The sequence below is a fragment of the Sipha flava genome, unplaced genomic scaffold (assembly GCF_003268045.1).
Source record: "Sipha flava isolate LNK unplaced genomic scaffold, YSA_version1 289_pilon_pilon, whole genome shotgun sequence".
Classification (NCBI taxonomy): Eukaryota; Metazoa; Arthropoda; class Insecta; order Hemiptera; family Aphididae; genus Sipha; species Sipha flava.
In genome coordinates, this window is record NW_020272960.1 from 55,935 (window position 1) to 83,625 (window position 27,691).

General features: G+C 26.4%; 3 protein-coding genes across 4 annotated transcripts; 1 reads left to right on the forward strand and 2 right to left on the reverse strand.

Moving 5' to 3' along the window:
- Positions 1–461: 461 nt before the first annotated feature.
- LOC112685749 (probable cytochrome P450 49a1) lies at positions 462–7,536 on the reverse strand. The gene is made up of 7 exons (XM_025557717.1): positions 7,274–7,536; positions 5,933–6,127; positions 2,061–2,307; positions 1,646–1,762; positions 1,297–1,373; positions 1,038–1,239; positions 462–823 (listed from the first exon to the last, which is right to left on the reverse strand). Exons 2-7 carry the CDS (start codon positions 6,108–6,110, stop codon positions 601–603), a joined length of 1,044 nt encoding a protein of 347 aa, XP_025413502.1. The 5' UTR covers positions 6,111–6,127; positions 7,274–7,536; the 3' UTR covers positions 462–600.
- LOC112685750 (protein ALP1-like) lies at positions 2,960–5,025 on the forward strand. The gene is made up of 2 exons (XM_025557718.1): positions 2,960–3,043; positions 4,090–5,025. Exon 2 carries the CDS (start codon positions 4,211–4,213, stop codon positions 4,991–4,993), a length of 783 nt encoding a protein of 260 aa, XP_025413503.1. The 5' UTR covers positions 2,960–3,043; positions 4,090–4,210; the 3' UTR covers positions 4,994–5,025.
- A 4,097-nt stretch (positions 7,537–11,633) lies between the features above and the next one.
- LOC112685751 (probable cytochrome P450 301a1, mitochondrial) lies at positions 11,634–26,726 on the reverse strand. 2 transcript variants are annotated; one of them, XM_025557720.1, is made up of 11 exons: positions 26,265–26,726; positions 23,093–23,288; positions 22,226–22,433; positions 21,916–22,162; positions 21,721–21,837; positions 21,371–21,649; positions 20,858–21,023; positions 12,968–13,137; positions 12,837–12,915; positions 12,119–12,319; positions 11,634–11,803 (listed from the first exon to the last, which is right to left on the reverse strand). In XM_025557720.1, the coding sequence occupies exons 2-11, from the start codon at positions 23,174–23,176 to the stop codon at positions 11,690–11,692; spliced, it is 1,665 nt and encodes a 554-aa protein (XP_025413505.1). In that variant the 5' UTR covers positions 23,177–23,288; positions 26,265–26,726; the 3' UTR covers positions 11,634–11,689. The 2 variants fall into 2 exon arrangements, with proteins under 2 accessions (XP_025413505.1, XP_025413504.1); XM_025557719.1 differs by having other exon boundaries at positions 22,226–22,436.
- Positions 26,727–27,691: the final 965 nt, after the last annotated feature.

Here is a 27,691-nt window from a genome sequence, read left to right on the forward strand (position 1 = left end):
TAGCTCACTTGTTTGAAAACGTTGCTATAGACTATACTGTAATATTTTTACTGAATTCCTACTCTTACTGAAGTACAATAGTATTCTATTATAATACGTAACTACGTATATACCTCATGATTAAAAAAATTCTGTAAAAAAAAATATTTTTTAAAAATTCGTATTAAACCATATATTGATGTTTGTTGATAATTTTTGAATAATTTCGAATATTTTTAAATATTTTTAAGAGAATATAATAAGAATATTTAAAGGTTTTTAAAGGAATATTAGCATCATATTTAAGATATTTTTAGAGAATATAAATTCGGTCTTTTATTATTAGCTTATAAATTGTTTATTCGATATTTTAATTATTCCGAATGTGTATCAATGCTTTCGGAAAATTATTTTTCAGGATATATAACTTTGTTCGAGTTAAAAAAATATTACTCTAGGGTAATGGTGGCCAAACTTTTTTTTACCTCGGGCCATAAAAAAATGTATTTTCAATTTTTTTTTTATGTAAATGTAAAATATTACAGTTACGCAAATAAGTGTTGTAACGTAGAATACTTTCGCGGGCCAGATATTGAATGATGGCGGGCCGTAGTTTGGCCACTACTGCTCTAGGGGTACATAAATACGTAAATGATACATTTTTATATATTTTACCGTATCTATTCCAACAATAAACATGTCTAATGAAAGTATCTGTGCTAATTTTGGATTTGATGGGTCTAAATTCAGAACTCTTTGCAATAAAGATGATTGATTGTTAGATCGAAATGATTTTTGAGATAATAGTTGTTCCAATGATTGATTTATATGTTTGGATGTCACACTATTAAATACAATAAAATATCAAATATTAACAATAGATAAATATAATTTTAAATTCGTGATACCAAAAAAATAATTTATATTACAGGCACTTATTGGAATATAATATTAATCATAATTAGATAGATAAAACAAATTGTTTGATAAATGATACAAATCACTCCATGAGTATTGTAGATTTGGCAGTATAAATTTCGGTTCAAGTAAATTCTTACTTGGTTATAGTATCCAATGCTTTTATATACTTTCTCCAAGTTGGTGTACTAAATAGTTTCCAAAATGGTATTTTTAACTCCAACTCGGGAACATTAGCGAAAAATATGTTTATAGCATCAATTAAATTTTGTGTATCTGAATCTACTGTGTGTTCATCTTCCAGACATCCAAGCTTTTGATCTAAAGCTACTCTGGCTATAGCTAAAAATATAACAATATTAATATTTTTATAGAAAATCATTTTAAATATCTACTTACATTCAAGTGACCATTTATGAATTTCATTTAAAAAATCATCTGGAACTTCTTGATTTTTATCTTTTATCTTTTTTATTCTACAAAAAAAATTTTTGTTACAATACTTAAAATAATTAATAATAACTAATACTTTAATATAAATAAATTATATAAAAAAAAATTCATAAGCCATTTAATTAATACTGTTGTTATAATACATTTTAAGTTTGAAAAAATGTTGGTGAATTTAAACTCTATCATATCATACATCATGATTTTTCTATTATAATGTTTGATATATACAATTAATTTATATAAATAGTTTAATTTCAATGCCCATTAATAGAAAATATAATAATAATTCGCTAACCTGTTGACAAAAGATATTGCTGTATCTTCAATAGTTCCAATATAAAACTTTGCTGTCCTTGGCTGCAGCATAGGTTGTTGTACTTTAGTTCTGAATTCATACCATTTTTGACCATGTCTAAAAGGTAAAAAACCATTAGTGAAATTCAAAATTTAATACTCCTTCGATAAATCATTATAGTAGGTATATAAGTGATTGGTACATAGTTTTTCGGTCCAGTGATTGAAGTACTACTTTCACCTAAACAGATAGGTACGTGACCTAAAACTAGTCATCAATATTTTACATAGGTACACACAGTTATGTATCTAATTTATATATATATATATATATATATATATATATATATAACATGGGTAATACATTTTTTCAAGATCATAATTTTATAATATTATAAAATAATGCATAAACATACACAGCTATAACACCGGCTAGTTCACCGAAAAAATCTTTTCTTAACACGTGCTTGTAATAATTTAATGATGGCATAGATGGTCGGTGTGGCATGAGCTCTTCGTTTCTGAATACTTTTTCAATCTCATCTGCATTATACAGAAATACCATATCTGGTCTTCCAAGTATTTTTTCGATTTTCACAATATCTCCATAGTTTTTCCATAACCTCAGTGAAAGTTTATCAATTTCAGCAACTTTGTAATCACCTATGTTTATACAAACGTACAAAATTAGAACAACAAATACAAATAACTAATAGTTTATGGATTTCTAACTATAAGACTGATGGTATTGGCTGGTTGAAGAAATTAAAAACTATTTTTAATTTCATTGGCGGCACCATTATAGAACTTATGATAGAGATTAGAAACCAAGTGCTATTAAGGTCGATTCACACATATCAGTCACGTGACAGTGACGTCTTCGATCAGAGACAGTTAAGTTACCAACGATTTTGACTTATCAGTCATGTATGTTTCACACATATCAGTCACCGAGATCGGTCAGTTCCGAGATATCGGGTCAGTTGTGTTGAGTCTGATACCACGTATATTTTATACACATTACTTATAATATTTTTTGATTATTTATTTATTTTAATAATAATAATTAAATAATACTGTGTATTAACTACGTCAATATGGCAAATTTTACTGACGAAGAACTGTGTATAGTTGCAATAATTTTGGATGAGGAAACTGAGTTATTAAATCCGAAGAAACGAAAATGGGTGCATGAGGCATGGCAAAAAAGAGAAAGTGAAGGAGAGTTCTTGACATTATACAAAGAATTGATTGAAGATGAAACTAAATTTTATCAATATTTTAGAATGTCTGAATATTGATTTAACACATTACTTGATAAAGTCTATGTATATTTAAAGAAAGATACGCATTGAAGAAAAGCTATAACACCAAAAGAACATTTAGCAGTTTGCTTAAGGTGAGTTAAAAATTACTTAATAATAAAAATAAAAATTATAAATTAATTTATATTAAAATTTACTGTATAGGTAGGTAGGTACTATTTTAATTTTTCAAATAAACTTAATATAATAACAATGGTAAATCATTTTATTACTACTAATCAGATTGATAATTTTGATAAAAATTTTGCACGTTCTGGAATGATGGTGATGAGGTATTTTGATCTATTGGAATTGTTCATTGAATTCTTCACAGGGTGATGGTAATGGAGTGGTTGATGGCATTGATGATGTAGAAGATGAACTTTGACTAAATATTTGTTGTAGTTTATATTTTTGAACAACAGCAAAAATTTCTGACTTTGTTAAGTGTAAATTGTAAGAAGAAAGGGTTTTTAAAGTTGGAGCTATACCAAATAAAAACGCATCAACTGGATGTTGCAAATCTTTGGAAGTTTGGTTTTCTTTTTTTTTTTTTATTTATTAAATAGTCCATCAATTTTGAAGCAGCAGTTGGCTGAGAAACTGAACACTTTACAAATTTGTGTTTTGAGGTTCTTATTAGATTTTCATTGGTTTGTACCGAGGTGAGAGATGGCTGACTTTGTAAATCTTCTTCAGGTAGTTGTTCCTCTGAATCTAGCTGCATATTTTTTTACTTTTCTTGGTCATTTTCAAATTCAATATTTGTTTTAGATTTTCTTTCCTCAAAATATTTGTTCATGAAACTGAGTTGATCTGCAAATTTATAATTTTTCATTTTTTTAGCACTTTGTCCACTTTTTTTTTTTTTTTTTTTTCAAAGACTTCTGTAAGTGTCACGGATATTATTCCATCTGGCTTTACGTGCTGAAACTAAAAAGACACATAACTAATTGAACTTTTTACCATAATAACAATAATATATTATATTAAAAAATTAAAAAATGTATATGATTTTAAATTATTAAAATAATTGACTGAGATATACTAATTTTTACAAAATGCTTATAATGATAGTTTAAAATAATAATAATAAAAAAATATTTAAAGAAATGTACAATCTATTTTTTTATATTTTTAGGTATTTAGCGACGGGAGATTCTTTACATACAATATCTTTCAGTTACCGTTTGGGACATAGCACAGTACAACAAATTGTAAACGATACTTGTAGGATTATATGTGATGTTTTGTTGGCTGAAATGATGCCAAATCCTACAGAAGATATGTGGAAATCTATTGCTAATGACTACAATACAATTTGGAACTTCCCGAATTGCGTAGGTGCGTTGGATGGCAAACATATTAACATTCAAGCTCCTCCAAATAGTGGGTCGATGTACTTTAATTATAAGAAGATGTTCTCAGTCGTCTTGATGGCCCTCGTTGATGCTAAGTACAATTTTATTGCTGTCGATGTTGGCACATACGACAAAAGTAGCGATGGTGAAATTTTCACACATTGTAATTTAGGTAAAGCTCTTGAGCGAGACAAACTACAAATACCACAAAGTGCAAAGTTACCTAACACATCTACTGAAGTTCCATACGTAATTGTAGGGGACGAAACATTCCCCTTAAAAACATATTTAATGCGACCATACCCACGACAATATTTGGATGTTTCTAAACGTATTTTTAATTACCGTTTAAGCCGTGCTAGGAGAGTGGTTGAAAATACATTTGGAATATTATCTCAGAAATTTAGAATTTACAATAGGAGGATTCAAGCAATCCCAAAAAATATAGATAACATAATACATGCCACCTGTATATTGCATAATTTTATTAAAAAATATGATACTAACACCTACAGTTACGAAAGGAATGAAAGTAACATTGATGGACCAAATGATAAAGTACTGGAAAACTTACCTATGCAAGGTGGTAATGCTACAAAGGATGCATTTCATGTAAGAGAAAAATTTAAGGATTATTTCAATTCAGAGTTTGGATCTGTTTCGTGGCAAGATGGGATAATTTAGAATTAACTATATGGATTTTAATTACTTTAGAAAGAATGATTATCTTGTAAAATATAAATATAAGTTTTTTTTTACTGTCTACTACTTTTATATTAATTATATTTTAATAACAAATATATTAATGTATTATTATATATTATTATTATACATTATGTATTATAATATAAACTGTTTTCTAATCTGAGCTAACGATAATATATAATATGATGTAAAAACACATGGTTGTATTTTATTTTCACGCTGCACTGGAATATATTTTATGTATACATAGATATTTTAAAATATATTTTACCGTCTGTTTTCAATTGTTCTGCAATTTTTTCCCAAATTTGGTTTTTATATGAGGTATCCATATATTTTGGATTGGACAAGTCATACAGTACTTCATACTGTCGAACATGTTCGATCAAATGTTCGTCGTCCATATTTTGCTTGTACTTTTGCCATCAAAACAAAAAACATCGTTGGAGAGAATTTAAAATTTCTCGGATCTGTGACTGAGGTATACTGACGGATCGAATTCGGATAGAAAACTGATGAGTGTAGATAACGCGATCTAAATTTAGCGAAGCGATATTTTCTCCGACTGAGACTGACCCGATTTCTCGAACTGAACCGTCTCGTGACTGATATGTGTGAATCAACCTTAAGTGCTTAGGTATTTTGCTCTTTCAGTGGTCATTTTTGTTTTGATCAATTAATAAATATGTTATTATTAATTAAATTATATTATTGTTTACAGATGTCAATATATATGAATAGGTTTACCTTTTTTTATTTTACTTTTATGATTTTAAGCCTATATAAAATGTCATTGAAAAATAATTTTAGTATACGTAGTAGTTGGTATCAATAGTCGTACAAAGATTTAAAAAAAACAATTATTTAAGAATTCTATACAAAACTATTATATTTTAACATCATTGATGTTAAACTTACCGATAATTGCCATAAATCTCCAACTATTTCCAAATAATGGTAATGCTTTAGGACCAGGAAGTTCCGAATATTCCTTAACAAAATCTACATCATCTTGTGATTTACTTGTAAACACAGTAGATTTAGCACGGCAAGTTATAACTCTTATATTCCAAAAACGTTTGAATAAAAAAGACATTGTCAAGTGTCAATGACCTGTAGAAAAAAAAAATAATCATAAATAGCTCACCGTGAATCAATATTTTTTTTATAAATATTAGTACCCCGCAGTAATGATGCGTTCATTGTTATGGAGTATATCAAAGGACGACAAACGTCATCAATGTGATATTTCTCCTACAGGTATCCTACATAGATAATGATAGCCTATTGTAAAGATCTGTTCACGGATGTTAGATATACTATGTTTCGTAACACATTTTTATTAGAAACCTTATTTCTCCTAGATTTTAGTTTATTTTCACGTGTAATTTACTGATCAAAATTGATACATTTTACATTATATTCACACGTAAATAATGTGGGTTGATTATTTTAAAACGATCAAATTGTTAAGATATATATATTTATATATAAATTTATCATATTATTAGTAAACCAATGTTCATGTTAAATAGGTTATAAAACAACCACTTTTTAAATATATTTTAATTATCAATACGTTTACAATGTTTATTTAAATAGTATTATCATAATTATAATATAATATTATAATAATAATTATTATAATTATAATATTATTATTATTTTTTAAACTTTTAAATACTCAATCATTCAAAAGTTTATAACATTAATATAAATAATTTGTTACATAAACTTAAAACAATTTTAATTCATGGCCTAGAAGAGTCAATGGTTTAAACATTTCTAATTTAAATCATTATTTGTTAATTTATTATATACTGTATAGTACACATATTTTTAAATAGGTATTCTATTATATGTAAGTAGATGATAAAATTGAAATACAATAGTCAAAAAATGTACATGCAACACAAAGTTTTTTACATACATAATAAGAACTTGCTATAAAAATATTATTTTATTTTATTAAATTATAATAAATTATCCCAAAATGAATTATTATTATATCCTATAATATATAGATAAAAATAAATCGTATAATGATTGCAAACTTAAGTCTTTATATAATTTATTATTTACATATCATAGACTTACTTGTTAATTTTAAAGAAAATTATACCATTATTATTTAAGTTCAGCTCGTTAACACTCAACAACTAATATTTAGTATACAAATAACTTATGATATTATTTCTTATTGTTAATATATTTCAATATATAATATATTTCAATTATATTTAAGAAATATAGAGTTACCTATATTATTTTTGTAAAACTCCCTTCAAAGCGTTGAAATCAACACAAAACGTACGAGAACAAAGTTAACAAAAATCACATGTTAATTGAAATTAACTTTATTATAATTAGTATCGTAGGTAAAAATGTTACATCGAAAGAATAAAAGAGGCACTAGACGACGGTTCGCAACTGAAGTTTAACGAAGTGGTCATAGTTTCAACCAACTGCGCAACGAACACTAAGCACACCTAAATTCAAACACGATACTACAGGTACAGTTATTGTGTAGTATAGGTAGGGTTTTCTCTTTCGTAAATTTGATGTGGCATGGATTAACTTAATGTTTATTTCATTATTTATACACAGACATACATGCATGCACTGTCATGCACTGATGTATATATATATGTCAGATAAACCTGTCCGGTATCCGGTTAAAAAAAAAAACGAAATTTGCAGTGAAAGGAAGATATTGCTGTAGAAAACACCTATAATTTCACGATTGTTTCTGCTATGCCCAGCGAATTTGACAATTCGTCCAGACGAACGTAGAGTCGTAGATTATAATTTCATAATATTTAAGATACGTAATGTGGAACTATTTTTTGATAAAAATTATTTATGCACAGAAATCTTATGTACAGTTTGGTACATTTTAACCAATCTTTGTTCAATATTTTACTAAATTATCCACTTATTTTTTACAGATACATAATATTTTTGCAGTAAATAAAATATGTACCACACGAAAACTTTAACTATATATCTTTTTATGAATGCTAAGGACTTCATGACCAAATAAATCTCTAAATATTCCCTAAAAATACGTAAAACGTTTACATGAAATGCATTAAAAACATCATAATACTAAAATCAATATATTTAAATGTTCTACTAACATAAAAAAAAACCATGATGTTAATAAAAAGTAAATCTTTAATTTTTAAATCTTCCGAAATTCTATACTATTTTAATTATTTAGTAATTAAAGTAATTAGTAACTTTTTTACTACTTATTAACTTTTTCTTCGGTAATTAGAAGTTTAGGGGATTACAATTATAAACGCAGTTGCTTTAGGAATAGGAATTTTCTATTTTTTGTATCAATATCTTTTATAACAAAAATTTAAAACTAAGTTTTCAAATATCTAGTGATTTGAATTTTAAATGATATGAATCAATCACAGCGAAGTATATTCTAAGACGCTGTTGAGCGCTAATTGTGTTGTTGATAATTAGTTTTACACTGTTGAAAAACTATGTACCTATATTCGATCATTAAATCATCAAATCAACAATTATGGCGAAATAAAACTGAAAGGCAGGTAAAAGATACCATTAAAGCAAAAGAACAACGCTAATTTAAAGGCATAATTGAAGAAGCTAATAACATTAAATACTTTGAAGAAGAAAAACCATTTAGTGCCAAAAAATAGAAAGTTTTAATAAATAACTATACTTAGAAAAATAATTTTTTTTTGTGTAATATTACATATACAATATTATATTATTACTATTATTTGTTTTTCATTTAATTTTCGTTTTAAACTATTAATACTATGAAAAAGTAAAATAAATCATAAATACTTATTCAACGCTTATATTAAAAGTGTTATACTTAAATATATTTATTATTTATAATTATTATACAGGTTCATTTAGATGCAAATATAAATCAAAACTTACAATAAAAATCATTTTTAACAGATATGAAGGTATACCATAAGCATAATACGTGCCTATTTCATTTAAATATATATTGCAAAAATGAGTAAAAAAAGTTTGTAAAATATTCAAGCTGTTGACAAAAATCTTAAGAATAGATCCTGCAGCACAAGCAGGGTCTATTCTACAGATTAAAAATATCAAAATCACAGCCTTCTTGTAAAGTTGTATATGTATAATAAATGGCTAAAGAGTAAATCGTATTAATTATTCAAAATTATAGCTATTAATTGGAAAATGTTCAAGTGATATTTATTCCGGAGCAGAGCTGGATTTAGAACAAGTGCCGTTCTAGGTCCTTTTTAAATATGCCGCCCCTACCCCAAGAAAAAAAAAAATCTTGTAATAATTTCTAATAAATTTATTTAATTTTAAAGAAATTAGGTCAATAGTCATTATAAACAAAACAAATAATTATCAATTCTAATTCGTCGTATGCGATGTGGATACACAATATCTCTAGTCAACTTCTATATATATTATATTAGTATCATAATTACTTTTAGGAATAACTTACATTATATACATAGGTAGGTATCTTATCTTTATAGTTCACATTACGATAAAATTGATTTCGTGTTGTTGACATTTTCAGTGTATTTTATACACAGATATCTATACTATAATATTAAATATTATTTATATTACTATTAAATATTATATAATATTAATTTACGCAGTTACATAAATGCATTAAGTATTTATATGATTTTTTTTTTATTTCTTATAAAATTTGCCGCCCTAGGCCCGGGCCTCACGAGCCTAGGCATAAATACGGTCCTGTTACAGAGTTTTATATTTTTCATTAATGTGTATCAATAAGCAAATATCTGCATATATAATCCATAAGGTTTTTAATTGAAGAAAAAAATTTCAAACATCGTTGATTTAATACCTAATAATATGATGTCAATACATTTTTCCTACTAGGTACATTATATTTTTTTCAGACAATTGCATAACCGAAATGTTATAAGAGAAAAAAATTTAATGGAGTACAAACTGAAAAGTTATATGTGTAAATATGTATGTATATATAAGCTATGTATATAGTTATAGAAACATGCTTAAGAAAAAATAAAACATTCAAAAATGTTCTCTGAGAGTTTTACCAAACTCACATAGTCAATAAAATAATTCGAGATCTCAACAGTTCAAAACAAAATAAATTTCAACATGGTATGAAAAAAAACACCCATTATATTCAGATTTTGTTAAAATTTACATTAAATCAGTCAAATCTAAGTAGATCAAGCGGTCGATTAATCAAACACTCAAATTATAGCGGAAAAATAATGTTTAATTATTTAATTATTTAGAACAAAATATGTGTATGCATTCTTAAGCAATTATGAAAATCACCGGTTATTGTATACGAAAAAGAAACAAAATTTACCAAAAGTAACCAAACAATTTAAATTAAATAATATTTCAAAGGATTAAAAAATCGTTATGAGAAAATGTTTAAATTTCATAATAATTATAATACTTTGTAGCTATTATAAATAATAATAAATAAATAATTTTCAAGTGATTAAAAAATCGTTAAGAAAAAATGTTCAAATTTCATAATAAACATAATACTTTGTAGCGATTATAAATAATAATAAATAAAAGTTATAATTTTCAAGTGTACGTACCTATATATGTATTATATATTTGTATGTTGTTCATGTATAATCGCCACAGTTCTTTAAATATGACTTTCTATTTACTTACAATATGACGTGTGATTATGTATATTTGTATTTTATTATTATTTGTATATTATGTATGTTATAATTTTTTCTTTAAAAGTGATCACTGATCACTTATACACAATATATTCATATTTATAAATGGGTCTTTCACCATAAATGAAAATATATTTAGCTAAATTATAAAAACAAAAAACATAATAGCCTATCCATTACCTAACCTTTGATATATAAAATGCTTAAGTTTAGATCATATATTTACTATTCAAAATTAGATAATCAGAAAATTTTCTAAAAAAATATTTTCAGTGATTGTGATTGAGATCAATAATTCAAAATACAATGAAAATAAGATAAAAAACTTAAAAAAAATAATATTAATTAGATGTTTTGAACAATCAGTTATATATTACTTTACAAAATTGTTTTGTGATTAATTGAATAGGTAATTTCGAAAAGACCATTTCTCTACACATTTTCAAAACTAGTTTTATGTGTTAGTAATAATAATGTATATTTCCTGCGAGACAGCCATATCATAGTTGGTTTTTTACAAGGGAATTAAATAATTCAACCCTTTTTCAATTTTTATCTAAATATAATTTTGATTTCTAAAAACAGTTTTTTACGCTTACTGACAAATTAAATTTTTTGGAGATATAGCCCTTTTCGAAATGACTGATTCATCAATTGTTTCTTAGTTGTAGGAATATAAATTCAAGAATAAAATCATTCTAAAAGAATAATTAAAAAAAAAATATTTTGATTTTGTAGATTCCGAGTATAATGATTGATGAATCAAAAGTAGTTATAAAGAACAATTTGTATTTAACTCATATATTATAGATATTAATTGATTATCTAATTTAACAATTATAAAAAAATATCATAAATACCAGACGATAAAATCGAGATAATATATTTATAAAAATAATACATAACAATTAAAATATATAATAAGATTTATCTTTAAATGCATATAATATTTTTTCCCCTTTTTTTTATTCTACTATCACGTTGGTCTTTCAGTCATTTTGAACTTTAATTCTCCATCTGGCGCATACATGAATGTTACTTTGTACTCCAACGGTTTGTGTAAAAATTCCAATTTGTACGATCGTATTAACTATAACAAACATAATGATATATTTAAATAACTCATACATTTATGACAAATCGAATTACTTAAATTAATTATAAAAATTAAAAAGTTTTCTACTTGATTTTATAATCTTGGTTTAGGTTAAGTTTAAAAATAATTCAATAATTTATTAAGAACTATACCAATTATGATCACTGTTTATTTTTATACATCAAGTATTAAATATGTATGTGTGTATATTGATATTTATTAGTAATTATTATTATTCATTTTCTAATCATTTTTTAATTAAAAACCCAGAAAAAATCTTATGTACAAAGATATTAATGACATATGTACCTTAGCTAAGAACACTTGCATCTCTAAGTCAGCAAATCTTCTTCCTAAACACATCCTTGGCCCATGTCCGTAAGGCAATGAAGCAAATGGATGCATGTAATCTGATGATTGTTTCATCCACCTCTCTGGTTTGAAATGCTTATGATCTGTTACGTATTCTTTCATATTGCCCGTTACAATTGTTGGAAATACTAATTGAATCTATATGAAAAAAAATAACACCAAAATTTATTTTATTAAAGTGTCCTAAAATTAAAACGTAACGAACACAAAATGATATCAATATAGGTATTATCATCCTGTACAAATATGATTTAAAATGTACGAAAGATATAGAAGGTTTTTTTAATGTTACAACTGAAATTATGTTAGAAAAAATTCATCCTCTAAAATTACGCAAGTTTTCAAGCATTGAAAAAAATGAAAATAATTAAAGTCATGCATGTAGTTTATTTTGATATACAATTGTAATAAATTGTATATTAATTAATTTATTATTATTTTTTTTAATTTTAGTCTGAAAAGATATCATATAAGTAATTTCAGGTTATTAAATTCATAATATTCTATGATAATACAGTATAATTAAGTAGGTAGGTAACCTGTGTCGAACTGTGTTACAATTATTATTTTTATTTCATTATTTTTATAACATTTTTTATTTTATTATTTTAATAATAATTGCTATTTTTATTTGGAATTTTGATTATAAACTTACTCCTTTTGGTATTCTATATCCACAAATCACCATATCTTTTTGTAGTGTTCTTCCATTACCAATCACAGTTGAATACATTCTAAAATATATTAATTCACTGAATACGGAAATTTCCAGTTATACAACCTTACCTCAGTACTTCTTTGATAAATGCTTTTAAATAAACCATTTTTTCCAGTTTACTTGCGTCAAGTTTATCATCTTTATTAGGTAAAATGTTTAACATTTCTTGATGAATTTTTTCTTGTTCTTCTGGTCTTGTAGCTATTTGATAAAGCATTGAGCATACGGCCATTGAAATCTAAATAAATAATATTGCATGACAAGCATTTATATTGAGTCAATTGGTTTAGACATTTTCTAATATCTAATAAGTTATTATTAATAATAATAATAAATATTAATAATAACAGAGCCGGTGACATTAGTGTCACTTAGTTAAGAATCGGTACTAACTAATAAATATTGCAATCAAGTGATTGCTGGATATCTTACGAATTCGAAACCCTTGGGAATTGAAGTATATTATTGAACATTGTCGAATACGTTTTTATAATTAATGACAACTAGCAGGAAATGTGTATGTTCTACAGTTCTACGATCATTGTCAGATGAAAATACAACTCGAACACTTACTTAAAATATTTTTCATATAATTTGAGTATCAACTTATATCAAAATTATTTTTCTAAATATTATAAATTTAAAGTCTAAAATTTTATCTCTAAACATTAATTTAGTGCGTAATTTATTATTTTGAGTACAACCAGTACAGGCGAGTGATTAAATTTTCATGCTCGCTGACAATTTCAAAAATAAAGGTATTTTTGTAGTAAGCAGATTTTATCTTTAGTTCATAATTCTTAGCTATATCAGGCACGTTGTCAAGGGGGGGCCTTAGAGGGCCTGGCTCCCTAAGAAAATTCAGTGGCCCCGAACTGGCCCCCTTCATTTTGATTTTTAAATATTATGGTGTTTAGTTATCCCAAACCGGCTAAATTCTGAATGTATATTCCATATGGGCGATACTGTAAATGTAATGTAAACTGTAATGTAAACTCCGCTAGAATGTCGGTTAAGATAAAAAGATAGTAAAAGGTCTAGGGTAAACTCCTCCAGTTTTTTTTTTGTTTACCTGCTCAGTGCTCATATTGCCACGTGCCTTCTCATAAATTTACATAGCGTTTTATTTACAATAATTTACAATATTATTTATTATTTATTAATTATTACATTATTAGCGTTACACTGTGCTAATTAATATGGTAAAATTAAAATGTTTTTAATTTTCTCAAATTTGTAACTGCGTCTGTTATCGGGAAGTAAATTTTTGTAGCATGAAAAACTTCATTCTACATCAACTGATGTTATTGGAGCATATTTGAAGAATGCAAGATCCTCAACCTTCAAATCTTTTTCTATTCCTTCCATAGTATCAAATTCACTGGAATGCATTTTCAAAATTTGTACCAAAGTTTTAAATTCTTTATTTTTTTCCATTACATTCTGAAATTTGTCGTAAATTTCTTTTCCCACTTTTCCATTAACCATTTTGAGGGTTTCTCTAGTATAATTGACAACATTAATTGATTCAAACAAAGTTAATCCAGATGATTCTAATTTAGTTATGTTGTCTGGTAAAATCTAATGTTGGACTAAATGAATGTTAAGTTTGGGCCTAAATTTGGTTCAGCCATAATGCTAATTCTTTTTTCGATTGAAACCGCGTCATCTGAGTTAAATTCTAAAAATATATTTTGTATAGTTGTAAAATTATCAGAGTTGTAAAATTCCGCCTCTAACCATGTTCCCCGACGTGTTATTATAGGCACTGGAGGTAGAGGAATACCAGAGAATTCTGTTTTAAAAATCTCTAAACGTGATGGTGCTTTCAAAAATACATTTTTAACGTTTTACACAAGTCTACAAATCTACATTATTGAATTTTCCACGAATTTTTTTCCGCTACTCTATGATGTGCATATGCAAGACAGGTGACGTGCACTATTTTTGAATAAAGCGCTTTAAACGAATTGGCAGCAATTATTCGCATATATATGGGGCGGCATCAGTAACAAATAAATGAACATCATCGTGACAAATGCCTTCTGGCCATAAAAGAAATATGGATCAAAAACTTTACTAATTGTGAAGTAATTTGTTTTATCTAACTCTTCAGACTTCAATAAATATAATTTACCCGGCGTATTTTTATAAAGAATACCAATAATCACGTTTGCTACGTAGCGGCCTTCGTAAGCTGTTATTTCATCTATAGAAACAAATATTTTTTTTACCAATGATATCATTCCTAATTTTTTTAATTGATTCTTCATAACAATCAGATAATAATTTTTGCGTAAAGTTGACTCTTCTGGTATTTCTTTATCTGTATATTTTGTTAAAAAATTACGAAATATTTTATTATTTACTTTGAGGAAAGGAATATTGGCTCCTAAAACGCTCTGCACATATCCATGTAAAATGATGATTTTTTACCGACCACATTGCAAATTAGTTGTGACTGAGTTTGTTTCCGTCGATCAGCTGTGCGGATATGTTTGGCTGTCTTCAAGTGTTGTTCGAAGGTAAAACGACGTTCAGATCCAACTTTAATTGCACACATTTTACAATACAAAACCGTACCATCCGTAGAAAAAACATAATTTCCAAACTCGTCTACAAAACTTTTAAGACGAATTGAACAAAACGATTTACATTTCGGCATTTTTAAATAAAAGTAAAAATAACTGCGGAAAAATATAAATGATAATAGGTACTTTTAACGACGGCATGGAAACATGGCGATTAAAATCGTATCAATGTCACTTAGTCGTCGCCACATACTCATGGCATGAAGTGTATACAAAATTCTATTATTAAATCGTTATCTAATAAATAGAGACCGGAATTTTATGCATTTGCATGTTCATATCGAGTGTATGCACTTATACAAGGATTCGAAATGTGGACGATTCCGAACCAACTGATTCCATAGATCAAATTTAATTTTGCATATAATGGCATATTTGAAGGATTGGGGCATATTTTTGCATAAGTGCATATTATGTATATATTTTTTAAAATCATAGTAAATAATCAAATTATTTCATGTTTATATTTTGGAAATTGAAATTTTCAATTACTATTAAAACGGTATAGAATTTTATTTTTTCGAGTTTAATACCGTGTTGATAAACTATTATCTGACAAATAAATTTTAAGGTTACTTCTTAAAGTTGTGTAAAAATTTAGTATTTATTTATTGATTACACTGCAAATTTGAAAAGTGATATACTGATTTAAATTCACCATGTCTTACCGTTTCATGTATTAGTGTAGTAGCATGACAATATTGACAATTTTATCATGTGTAGTAACTAGTAGTGGTGTACATATTATCACGTTTCATTTACGGTTTAGTGAAGTTTTTATTCTTATTTTGCGTAAATTAAAAACAATTTGAAAAAATATCTAAAATACGAAAAAATATTAAGTGTTTGATAAACCAGTGGATTGAATCATATAATAGAGACACTATTGTATTTACAACTGATGAAAACGTAGTCTATTGTCAGATATGCAATCGCCAAGTACCGTGTAATAAAAAATTTCAAATTACACATGTTCATACATCTTTTCATACTGATTCCTTGAAACGAAGTTTAAATAATAAAAAAAAAATGCTATTGGGAAATGTTTACAAATCTAATATCAATAATTTTAATGAAGATCTCTGTTTGAGATTAGTAGCTGCCAACATACCATGGTTTAAACTTCAAGTTCCACAATTTAAAGATTTCTTGCAAAAATACACGAATCAACATATACCAGACGAGAGTTTACTTCGAAAATCTTATCTCGAGCCATGTTAATAGAATAATAAAAAACATAAGAGAAAAAGTAGGGGATTCGTATATTTTTTAATTGTAGATGAAACAACAGATATTAATGGTACCTACATAGCTAATCTTTTAATAGGTACGTTAAGTAGTGAAAACTCTTTCAATCCCTTTTTAATTGCTAGTAAAAAACTAGAAAAAACAAATTATTCAACTATTGCACGTTTTGTCAATGATGGCTTAAGGATTTTGTGGCCAAGTGGTGGTAATGACGAAAAAGTTTTGCTATTATTATCAGATGCAGCCCCATATATGATAAAGGCAGGTAAAACATTATATGTATTTTTCCCCAACATGATACATGTTACATGCCTAGCGCATATGCTTCAAAGAATTGCTGAAAAAGTGAGAGAATTATTTCCAAATGTTAATACACTGGTAAATAATTTAAAAAAAGTGTTCTTAAAAGCTCCTCATCGTGTAGAAGTCTACAAAGATGTTTTGCCAAATGTAGCCTTACCACCAGAACCTATACTCACCAGGTGGGGTACTTGGATTGAAGCAGCCACCTTTTGTGCTGATAATTTTGAACAGCTAAAAATAATTATCATTGAAAAATTGAAAGAAAAAAATGTGGTCAGTATAAAAAAATGTGAAGATATGTTTAAGTTAGAGTCTGTTAAAACTGATCATACATATACTAAAACTAATTTTTTTATACTTGTTTAAAGTATTAAAAAATTAGAGTCATCTAATTTACCTTTGTTTGATGCGACAAAAATTGTTAATGAAACTATTTTAAACATGGAAATGGTGTCCGGTAATAATGGAAAAATTATTAAAGAGAAAGTTTCTGATTTAATACACAAAAATGGTGGTTTTGAAATATTGAAGCAAATATCAGATGTTATATCCGGGAAAAAAGAAAGTTTTTTACCCCCAAATTTTACACCCACGATGAGTACTTGTATGAAATATGCACCTATAACATCTGTGGACGTTGAACGGTCGTTTAGTACTTACAAAATTACATTAACTGAAAAAAGAACCAACATGACCCCAAAAAATATGGAAGTGTATATTGTAATTAATTGTTATGAAAACAAAAAATAATAGTTTTTTTATATTTAAATATTTTTTGATTTAATTTGATGTTGAAAGGTTCAACATTTCTATTTTATTATTTGTTTAAACTGTTTAAAAAACATATAATGATATTTTTTTTTTATACTTAAATATTTTGTTGATTTAATTTGATGTTGAAAGGTCCAACACTCCTAATTTTGTTATATTTGTTATGTTATAAATTTATTAAGTTTGTAGTTGATAAAGTAATATACATTTATAATGCATATTTGAGCATATTTTTCATTTATTTGTGCATATAATTCCGGTTTCTACTAATAAATATTCTGGACAAGCACAGTATAAAAATAAGTATAAAATAAGGAACATTATTTATATTTTACGTTAAATTGTTTTGAAATATGCGTTTATATTCTTAAAATCCAAAAATATGCATTTAAAATAAAAAATCACTAAATATACAAAAATATGCAAAATAAAAATAGCATTATTTTATTCAGTAGAACATAAATCAAATTTGTATCCAGATCTACAATAAATTGGATAAATAAAAAAAAATATGCAATTTCATAAACATCCTAGCCCTAGTAATAATATAAAATTAATTACTGGTCAACGAGACAATTTATTGGTTTTATTTAACAACTACAAATATAACCAAAATATAAAATATGCGTCAGGTGAAATAAAATGGAGGTATGATATTATTCATTTATTATTACTTATTACGTATTACTTTTAATAATATATCATATTAATTTTATACTTTATTTAAACAAGAAACTAAACCAAGCCCACACTAGGATGAGATTACTATACCTCCTAATTAATTATAACTCTACACTACAGATCAAATGTTCACTTTTAATATATACATCTATCATAAGACCGTTAATAACATACGAATGTCCTGTATGGACTGCTGTCTCCCAAACAAAAATGAAAAAACTTCAGACAATACAGAACAAATTCCTCAAGATAGCCCTTAAATCACCATGCGTAACAAACAGTAGTATTTTCCATAATGACACTGGAATTCCCTACCTGGATAGATGGATCCAAGACTTATTAAAAAAATTCCACCAACAACTAAAATCAGTCGGAGTCGCTCACTACGAAATCGGAAGACGAACAAAAAACCCCAGACTGAAACCTCGTCTCCCACAGAACATCTTCCTATCTCAAGAACCAACATCAAGATCATCTGAATCCGAACAAACGTAAACACACACGCAATATTCATTACTACAAAAAAAAAAAAAAAAATTACAGCTTTTATATTTATATTTAATTTATATCCTATATTTCATAACATACACATAGAATATAACACATAAGTTATGTGACATAACAAATCTTCAAATTGTATACATACATATTCAAAACTGTAAACTTCAACTTTATTTGTTATTTGTTAAAAACCTTGTAAAAACAAAAAAATTGTTGAAACAATAAAAGTTAATAAAAAAAAAAAATGTATACTAATACTAGATTTTCTTCACTGGCGGAATTTACATGTATTCAATTTTACCTGAATTTTTTTAGTGGCGGAGTTTACATGAACCCAATTTACCTGTTTTATTTTCTGGCGGAGTTAACAGTAAAAAAATGTACTTGTGGCGGAGTTTAAATGCGTCCATTCCATATAATTAACTATCGTATAACAAAAATCAAATTCTGAGATTTTATTTTATAAATATTCGCCACTTGACAATTTGAAATAAGACAATAGTAAGTGTATTAATAGATTGAAAACTAGGAATTCAAAATACGGATATCGAACTCACATTTGATAAACGCAACTACAAAAAGTAGCCAAAAAATGTTGACCCCCTTATAAAAATATGTCTGGTTACGTGCCTGGCCATAATGCCATCTAGTAGACATCTATTAATAAATACTTTGATTAATAATCTATTATAAAATTTTGTATTTTTGTGTATAATAATACTATATAGCATTCCAACACTAGCCTCACGCCGCACAGTGGGGAAATTGACATCAAAAGCTAGCAAAAATAGCATTTATCAAATTTTACTTATCTTATCGAATTATTATATATATATATATATATATCAATAAAGGAGTTCATACTGCATTGTTTACTGGTTTTGTGCACGTGTTGTAAAAATTTATTTAGTTACAGCAATCGTAATTTAAGTTCACCGTGTATTGCAGTGTAAAATCTAACAGAATAATATTATTTTAAATTTTAGTTTTTTCCAGTAACTAATATTATTTTTTCATTGAATTCAATTTATTATGGAACCAATAGCTATAGGTTAGTTACGTTACGTTTAATATATACGTTTTACCGAGTTATACATATAATATTTACATAAATAATTAATAATAATAATATATTTGTATCACAAAAATGATATATAGTTTAAGTTCACTTCCAAGGCTATCCAAGCTTTAAAAATTACAAAATATAATACTTAATAGAGTATTCTATCATCTTGTTAAAAAAAAATGTTGCCCATATTTGCCCCATTTTGTGTAAATAGATTCTGACTGTGATGACCTATACCAATTTCACTTGAAAAAATAGACCAATAAACGTTAGATATCAGTCCCATTAAATCTAATAACTGTTACCAAACTTTTTAAACACTTTATAGGTATATTCCTCTTTTATGGGAATACAGTAAATTTCTTAAAAACCCTTTAAATAATTAGTTACACTAAGACTCACCCTCCCTCCAAAAAACAAAAAAATTAGAGCAATTTTTTTCAAGTGAAATTAATTAATGGCTAATACCCACTTAGCCACCTCCTTAAACCCGCCCACGGTTTGGTGTATAATAATAAATAACATTAATATTATATGAATCTCTATCATAGGCGCAATAGGGTTTTTAGCACCCCTGAGTTCAAATGTAACACTGCTGTTTTTTTTTCAGATCTATATAATCTATAGTAATTACAGTTAAATACCATTTTATTTTATTTTCAGCAATCCCAGCATCCCCGATATTTGGACTTTAGTTGCGCACATGATCCGTTTTGTATACATTTATCATAATTGATTATTTTACGTAAGTTAAAATATTAATACATACCTATTAAATCTAATAAACATTTACAAACCGTATCTATTCCAACTAAAATAAGATCCAGAGCCAATACGTAGGCAGTTTTAGGATCGGATTCATTTGCCAAAATCCTCTCTACTAATGATAATTCATTTTCATTTACCAATTGCGATTTATTTTTCAATCTCATCATTGCGTCATTGATGTACTTCATACAAATTCTGTTTAATAATTAATATATTTCGATAAAAATTATGTTTAATAGCAGTTGCACACAAATAATAAACAATAATATTATAAATATAATTATAATCGGTTATATTATATACTATATAATATGTATTCTACTATCTAATAAAAGATTTCAGATCTATGTGCCGGATCTAGAGGGAGGCAAGTGAGTATGCTTGCCTCTGGCGCTTTTAAGTTTATGAAAAATCAAAAAAATCATGATCATCCTTCATATTTCCACTTACATAAGGGTGTTGAATTTTTATTAGCCCCGGGAGTCAAATTTTCTAGATTCGGCACTGTGTGTAGTTATAATTGTATAAAAGGGATTTCTTACTCGATAAAATAATCCATATTAGAAACGTATTTTGTCCATAGTGTAGATGGTAAATATCGCCAAAATGGATACTTCAGTTCCAATAAAGCAACGTTGCGGAGGGCATATTTTGCAGCATCAATTATTTTCTGCGGCTCCGAATCATGAGGTAAATCTGGTCTCAGACAACCTAATCTTGCATCTAATGCTACACGACCGATACATTCCAAAGCCCATTTATGGATTTCGTTATCAAAGTCGGCTGGCATTTCAGAATTTTCGTTTTTCATTTCCTGCATTCTATTACATTATGAATTATTTTTAACTGTAAAATGTATGCATTAATATTGTGTTTATTAACAATTAATTACCGTTTTATAAAGTAATCGGAAACCTCTTCGATTGGTTGAATGTATTTTTTAACAGTTTGCGGTTGTAGAACCGGCTTTTGAACTTTAGTTCTGAATTCTCTCCACGGTTCACCGTGTCTAAATATTCAACGAATGCAATGTAATTATATATTATATCCTAGGTTCATATTTTTGTATGTTTAATTTAACACTCACACTCCAACTACACCTGATAATCTTCCGAAAAATTGTCCTCGAACCTGACTTTTATATTTTACCAAACACGGCATGGAAGGTCTGAACGGCGTGTCGCCTTCTTGTCGGTATACTTTTTCTATTTCGTCAGCATCGTAAACAAATAATAAATCTGGTCGACCAACAAGATTGCCCATCTTGGCTATTTTCCCGTACTTTTTGTATAAAATATATGAAACGTTTGCCAAATCCGATATCTGATAGGGGCCTTGAGAATAATTAAAATAGGTTTAGTCGAGATACATTTTCCAATCATTTAATTTTACAATACCTATGACTGGTAACATTCTCCATGTATTTCCTATGATTGGCCATGGCGTGGGTCCTGGCACCTCATCATAAGATTTGGCTGCGATAATCTCATTAGTTACATTTACATTTACATTTACAGGTGATTCCTTGATGACAGACGAATGTGCAGTTGATCGCCACCTCGTTGAACAGATTTGAAATTGACGAATATTTTTCATAGTAAATTTCTGCTAACATTGGTTTAATATTTAATAGTGTTGATTTCAAAATTGTGTTGTATATTAGTTTTCAATTTTTATTAAAAAATATAATCATAAATTGTATGCATGATGTACATAAAATCTTATTAAAATCAAGCATTAAAAATAATATTATTTAAAGAGTAGATATCTATTAACTACTACTTTCACATTCAATATTATCATTATGTGTGTGTTTGATATTAAACGGTGAAAGGAAGATTTAAGGGTAACCATTAAAAATTATTTAAATAGTATACGTTGAAATATATTGTAACTTATTGTTTCCACTGAAATTTGACGATTATTTCAAATTGTAACTAAAATATGTCTTCGTGGAAAATGAATTATTACGTAAGAAAAAAAAATATCTTTAATTAATTCGAAATATTATTAACATTAAAAATAAATAAATAAACAATGTATTTTCAATACTAATTTATTTTGAAAAATTATTCAAAATATTGAACATGTAAGATTAAATGTTTATTCGATTGTGTACCTATATATAAAAAAATTAATTATTTTTAAATAAATAATAACGTATTATAGAGTTTTAAATTAAAATTAAAGTGTACCACGTGATTGTAATTTTTTCATAAGATTAAGGTCTTATTTATATTTCTATTTTATTTATTTTTACTTACTTTTAGAACAGTTGTATTGAAGTCCACGCCGTCCAGAATGCAATGATTATTTACTGACGAAAGAAGATGATGGGCACTGGACATGGTCAATTATACTGGATTCCGTTGAAATAGTGAAAGTTCTATTTCTTTTGTAGTGTGGCCAACATAAATGTATGTTTCGTAGGAAACAATTAGGGCACAACAGGTAGGTAATCTAGAACCCAATAATAATAATTATACATGTATAAATATGAATATTTAATGCACATAAGAACGGATGATAGTTCAAAAGTTTAAATTTGTACATGTGCAAGAAGAATATATTCAGTATTTTAGTATTTTGGTATTTTCTACGAAAATGTTTTATTTTATTTAGAAGAATTTAGATTTTAAATTCTACAGCGCCATAAAAAGTACAAATATTTTTAAAATAATTGAAAAGTAAGAAGTTATCATTTATTTTGTGTGGAGATTTTACACTATCGCGTATTTTGGAAAATTAAAAAAGCTCAATTCCTTATAAAAATAGCTCTAAGTGATCGGACAAAAGAAATTGCATAACATAATATAACGTCAGTTTAAATAAGTATATTTTATCCATAAGAAATGTGTTACAAGTATATACTGAAGAACAATATAAACTATTACATAAACTTTTTTATTTTTTATTTTTTATTTTTCTTTTGTCGAAAACATTATTGCAATGCAATTTATGATTTATTTATCTTTTCATTCACATCTCACATAATGTGTAATTAAACGATTATACACAATGACTTAAATCATTGTTCAACCTTATATTTTTTTTTGTATACAGTTATCACAAAATCATTAACTATTCCATTATAATAAACAATAATATGTGTTAAACTATTAATTATTCATCAATCATGGGAGCTATACCAATTGAGGTATCTATTCTTTATAATTCCAAAATAATTTTAAGAGTAAATATAAATTTTTTTTTAAATCTTATTTATCACGTGTTTCTATCTGGGTTTTATGGAAACTGTTCAGATCACAAGTACATAGATTATTATTTTTTAATCAGCTTATTATTATTATTATTAATTTTAATTATGTTTCATATTAACCCCTTCCCCTCCAAAATCAGAAAAAATAAATATTAAAAATCAATAATTTGTATTTTTATTCATACAAGAAATTAGTAGTCTTAGATTTAAATTAATATATTATATTGCTAACTATTATTTTAATTCATTATCAATCACTGACTGTAATGTTATAAAAAATACCTATCTCATTTTTCAAACTCCTCCCCCTCCCAAAAAAAAAAGAAGAAAATCCTGGATTCGTCACTGTTACCCAGTCTATAACCAAATATTATGTGGATATCACCAAAAATCAAAACTCATTAACAGAACACAAAATTGCCGATACTCATTGAAGTTTAATATTTAATTTAAAATCACTAATTAGTCCCCTTATCTTTCTTCTGTCAACAGCTTTACTACTATCAGAAGTATTTAAATTAAGAATAATCTAATTATATTCATTATCAAAGTCAATTATAAAATCAAATATCAATACTACTAATGTTATTAATACAAATAACAAATAAACATGTAGACATCATTATATAATTATAATTAGTTTAGATTAAAAGACTCTTAAACTTTTAATAGCACTGAGAGTAATGAAACATTTTAATTTACAATATATAAAAAAATAATAATATTATTTAAATACTAGCTTCTGTGTGCCTTGCTACGGGTGAAATTTGCTTAATATTTATATATTAATCAATTTAATTAATAATATGAATTATTAATATTAATAATATTCAAAACATTATTATGTAGGTATAATGTATCATGCAATACTACCACGGTTACTACTTGTGATAATTATTAACTTTTGATAATATACGGGTGGAAAATTGATACGCCTTCGGCGTCAAAGGCGTTCGCTATCTAGGAGACCCCCACCTAATTGTTTTCTTAAAAATACTACGGCACCATACTTACGGTACTATAGTGACAATCGATGCATGGTGTCAAACGTATAAAAACCAATATAATAAATATACAAAACATTTATATGTACATAAAAAAAATGAAATAGCAGAGGGCAAATCGCAGTGTAATTGAAAATAATCAAACATAATAATAGTACTGTTGCAAAGTTAAGTGTCTTCTCAACAATAGTTAAATATGTAAATTATCACTATATTTAATAGAATGGAATAGAATTTAAAAAGTGGTATAAATATGCATATAGATTATGATATTTCAATTACAGAATAAAATATACATTTATGATTACAAAAGCATTATATGTGTCTTCTTCCATAACTTAACTTACCGAAGGGACACTTTTATGAAAAGTATCTTAGATACAACAATTTATAAGTATCATAAACGCTAGAGAACTTGACATTTTTTTTAGATATGAAATTATCAAAGTAAAAAAACTTTCAAATACAGTACAGTCGGTTCAAAGTAAGAAGACCTAATGCATAAAAAGTATTTTTTCAATAATAAATAATGAATATATATACAAAGCGAGTCTGTAGACAAAAAACTATAAAAATGGAGTAAGACCTTCCTTGATGTTAACTGAAAAAAAAAAATTTGAGCGATAAGTGAATACTCTATAATAGGTGTGTATACATAAATGTTGGCGTTTGTTACGTTTTACACTATAATCATTCTCAGTGAAAAACGCATCCAAGAAAGACCACGTGGAGGTCGCCAACCCCTTTCTCACATTCAGAGAACATAAAAGTACTCATCGACAATATTTAAAAAAAATATACAGAATGAATATATAAAAACATAAATAATTTATGAAAGACAGAGTGTGGAAGTTTCTTGTAATCATAGCACATTTGTGCTTTTAAGCTTAAAAAATATGTGAAGATAATGTATACAAATATGAAACATAACATAATCAAAGAAAATATTTTTATCATTATATAAAGTCATATCAGTATGATACGGTTTAAATAAATAAACTATACCAAGATTTTTCTTATAATATTAGGAGAAAAGTGTAATAATAACCAAGCTCTTGGGTACAACATTACTACACTGGTGTTTGACCATTCGTTAATTCATTAATCTGCAACCCACTATGAGCAAAATAAACAATATATAGTTTAAGATATTTTACAAAGACATTTATATCATAGAGGAACTTGAGCGTTAAATATTGTATAAATACATACCAAGTTTTCTTTATTTTATAGCTGGGTTTGATTTGAATATTATCATTAGCACCAATAACACGTTGAATTCTATTCCATTCCAAAGAATAAAGTGCAACAAAAACATTCAACAGCTCTCTCCCTATATTATTTGGAAAAATTAATCAAATTGAATGTATTTAACATAATTTAAAGACACAAATGAATCATAGTCGAACGAAGGGCAACAGTACTACACTCATGTTCGAGCACTTGTTAATTAATTACTCTGCGAAACACTATGAGCCAAGTAAACAATACAGTTCAAGATATTTAAAAAAAAAACACTTGTATCATAATGGAATAAGAGTGTTAAAAATTGTAATCCGTACCACAATTTCTTTATTTTATAGCTGGGTTTGATTTGAATAGTATCAATAGAACCATTGACACACATCTATCGCACTAACACTATCTCCCTATATTATTTTAAAAAATAAATCAAATTGAATGAATTTAACATATTTAAAAAACAAATTTATAATTATTTAACATAATTAAAAGATACAATTAAAACATAGTCAAACAATAGACTTAATTAACAAATGTGAACAAAAGAATTATAAAAAGTGTTGCATATAATTCGATTTTTAAATTTTACAACTGTTTATGATAATAGAAATATCAGTAAAGTCAATCACATTCCTTCTCAATGAAAACATCCCATAGCTCTCCCCTAATATTTTATGGTAAATCAAAAAAAAAAAATGAATGTAATTAATAAGTTTTAAAAACACATTCAAAGAAAATAATTTACATTAATGCTAAAATATACTGGGTTTACTATTATCCTTATAATATCACATAAGTTTTAATTTATATTCATTTCCTTTCATCCAAGTGTAAAAACTGATACTATAAGATTTATTTATACAAACCGAAAATATAACATTCAACATATATAATTGAAAGAATGAGTTGAAAAATGCATGGCATACCATGTTTTCTTTAGTTTATAGTTGTGTTTGTTTTTATTAGTTAATCATTAGTACCGAAGTAGTAACTGCATTATTCCTTAACAAAGAAAATGTTTAATGAAAACATACAACAGACATCTCCCTATATAATGTGGAAATATAAATCAAATCGCATGTATTTAAAACAAATATATAATAATATAACATGATTTAAAGACGCAATATCAATGAAAACATCCAATAGATATCTTCTAATATTTTTTAGTAAAACATATAAAAATAAATGTGTAATTAATAAATATATTAAAAACACATTTAAAGCATATAGTACGTAGAAGGTAAAAATCACAATTGATTCACAGTCGAACGATGGACTTAATAAACATATGCGTCAACAATAGAATTATAAAAAGTATTGCATATAATTTGATTTTTAATTTTTATAACTGTTTGAAGTAATAAAAAAAATGATTTACAAAAAAATACTATAAG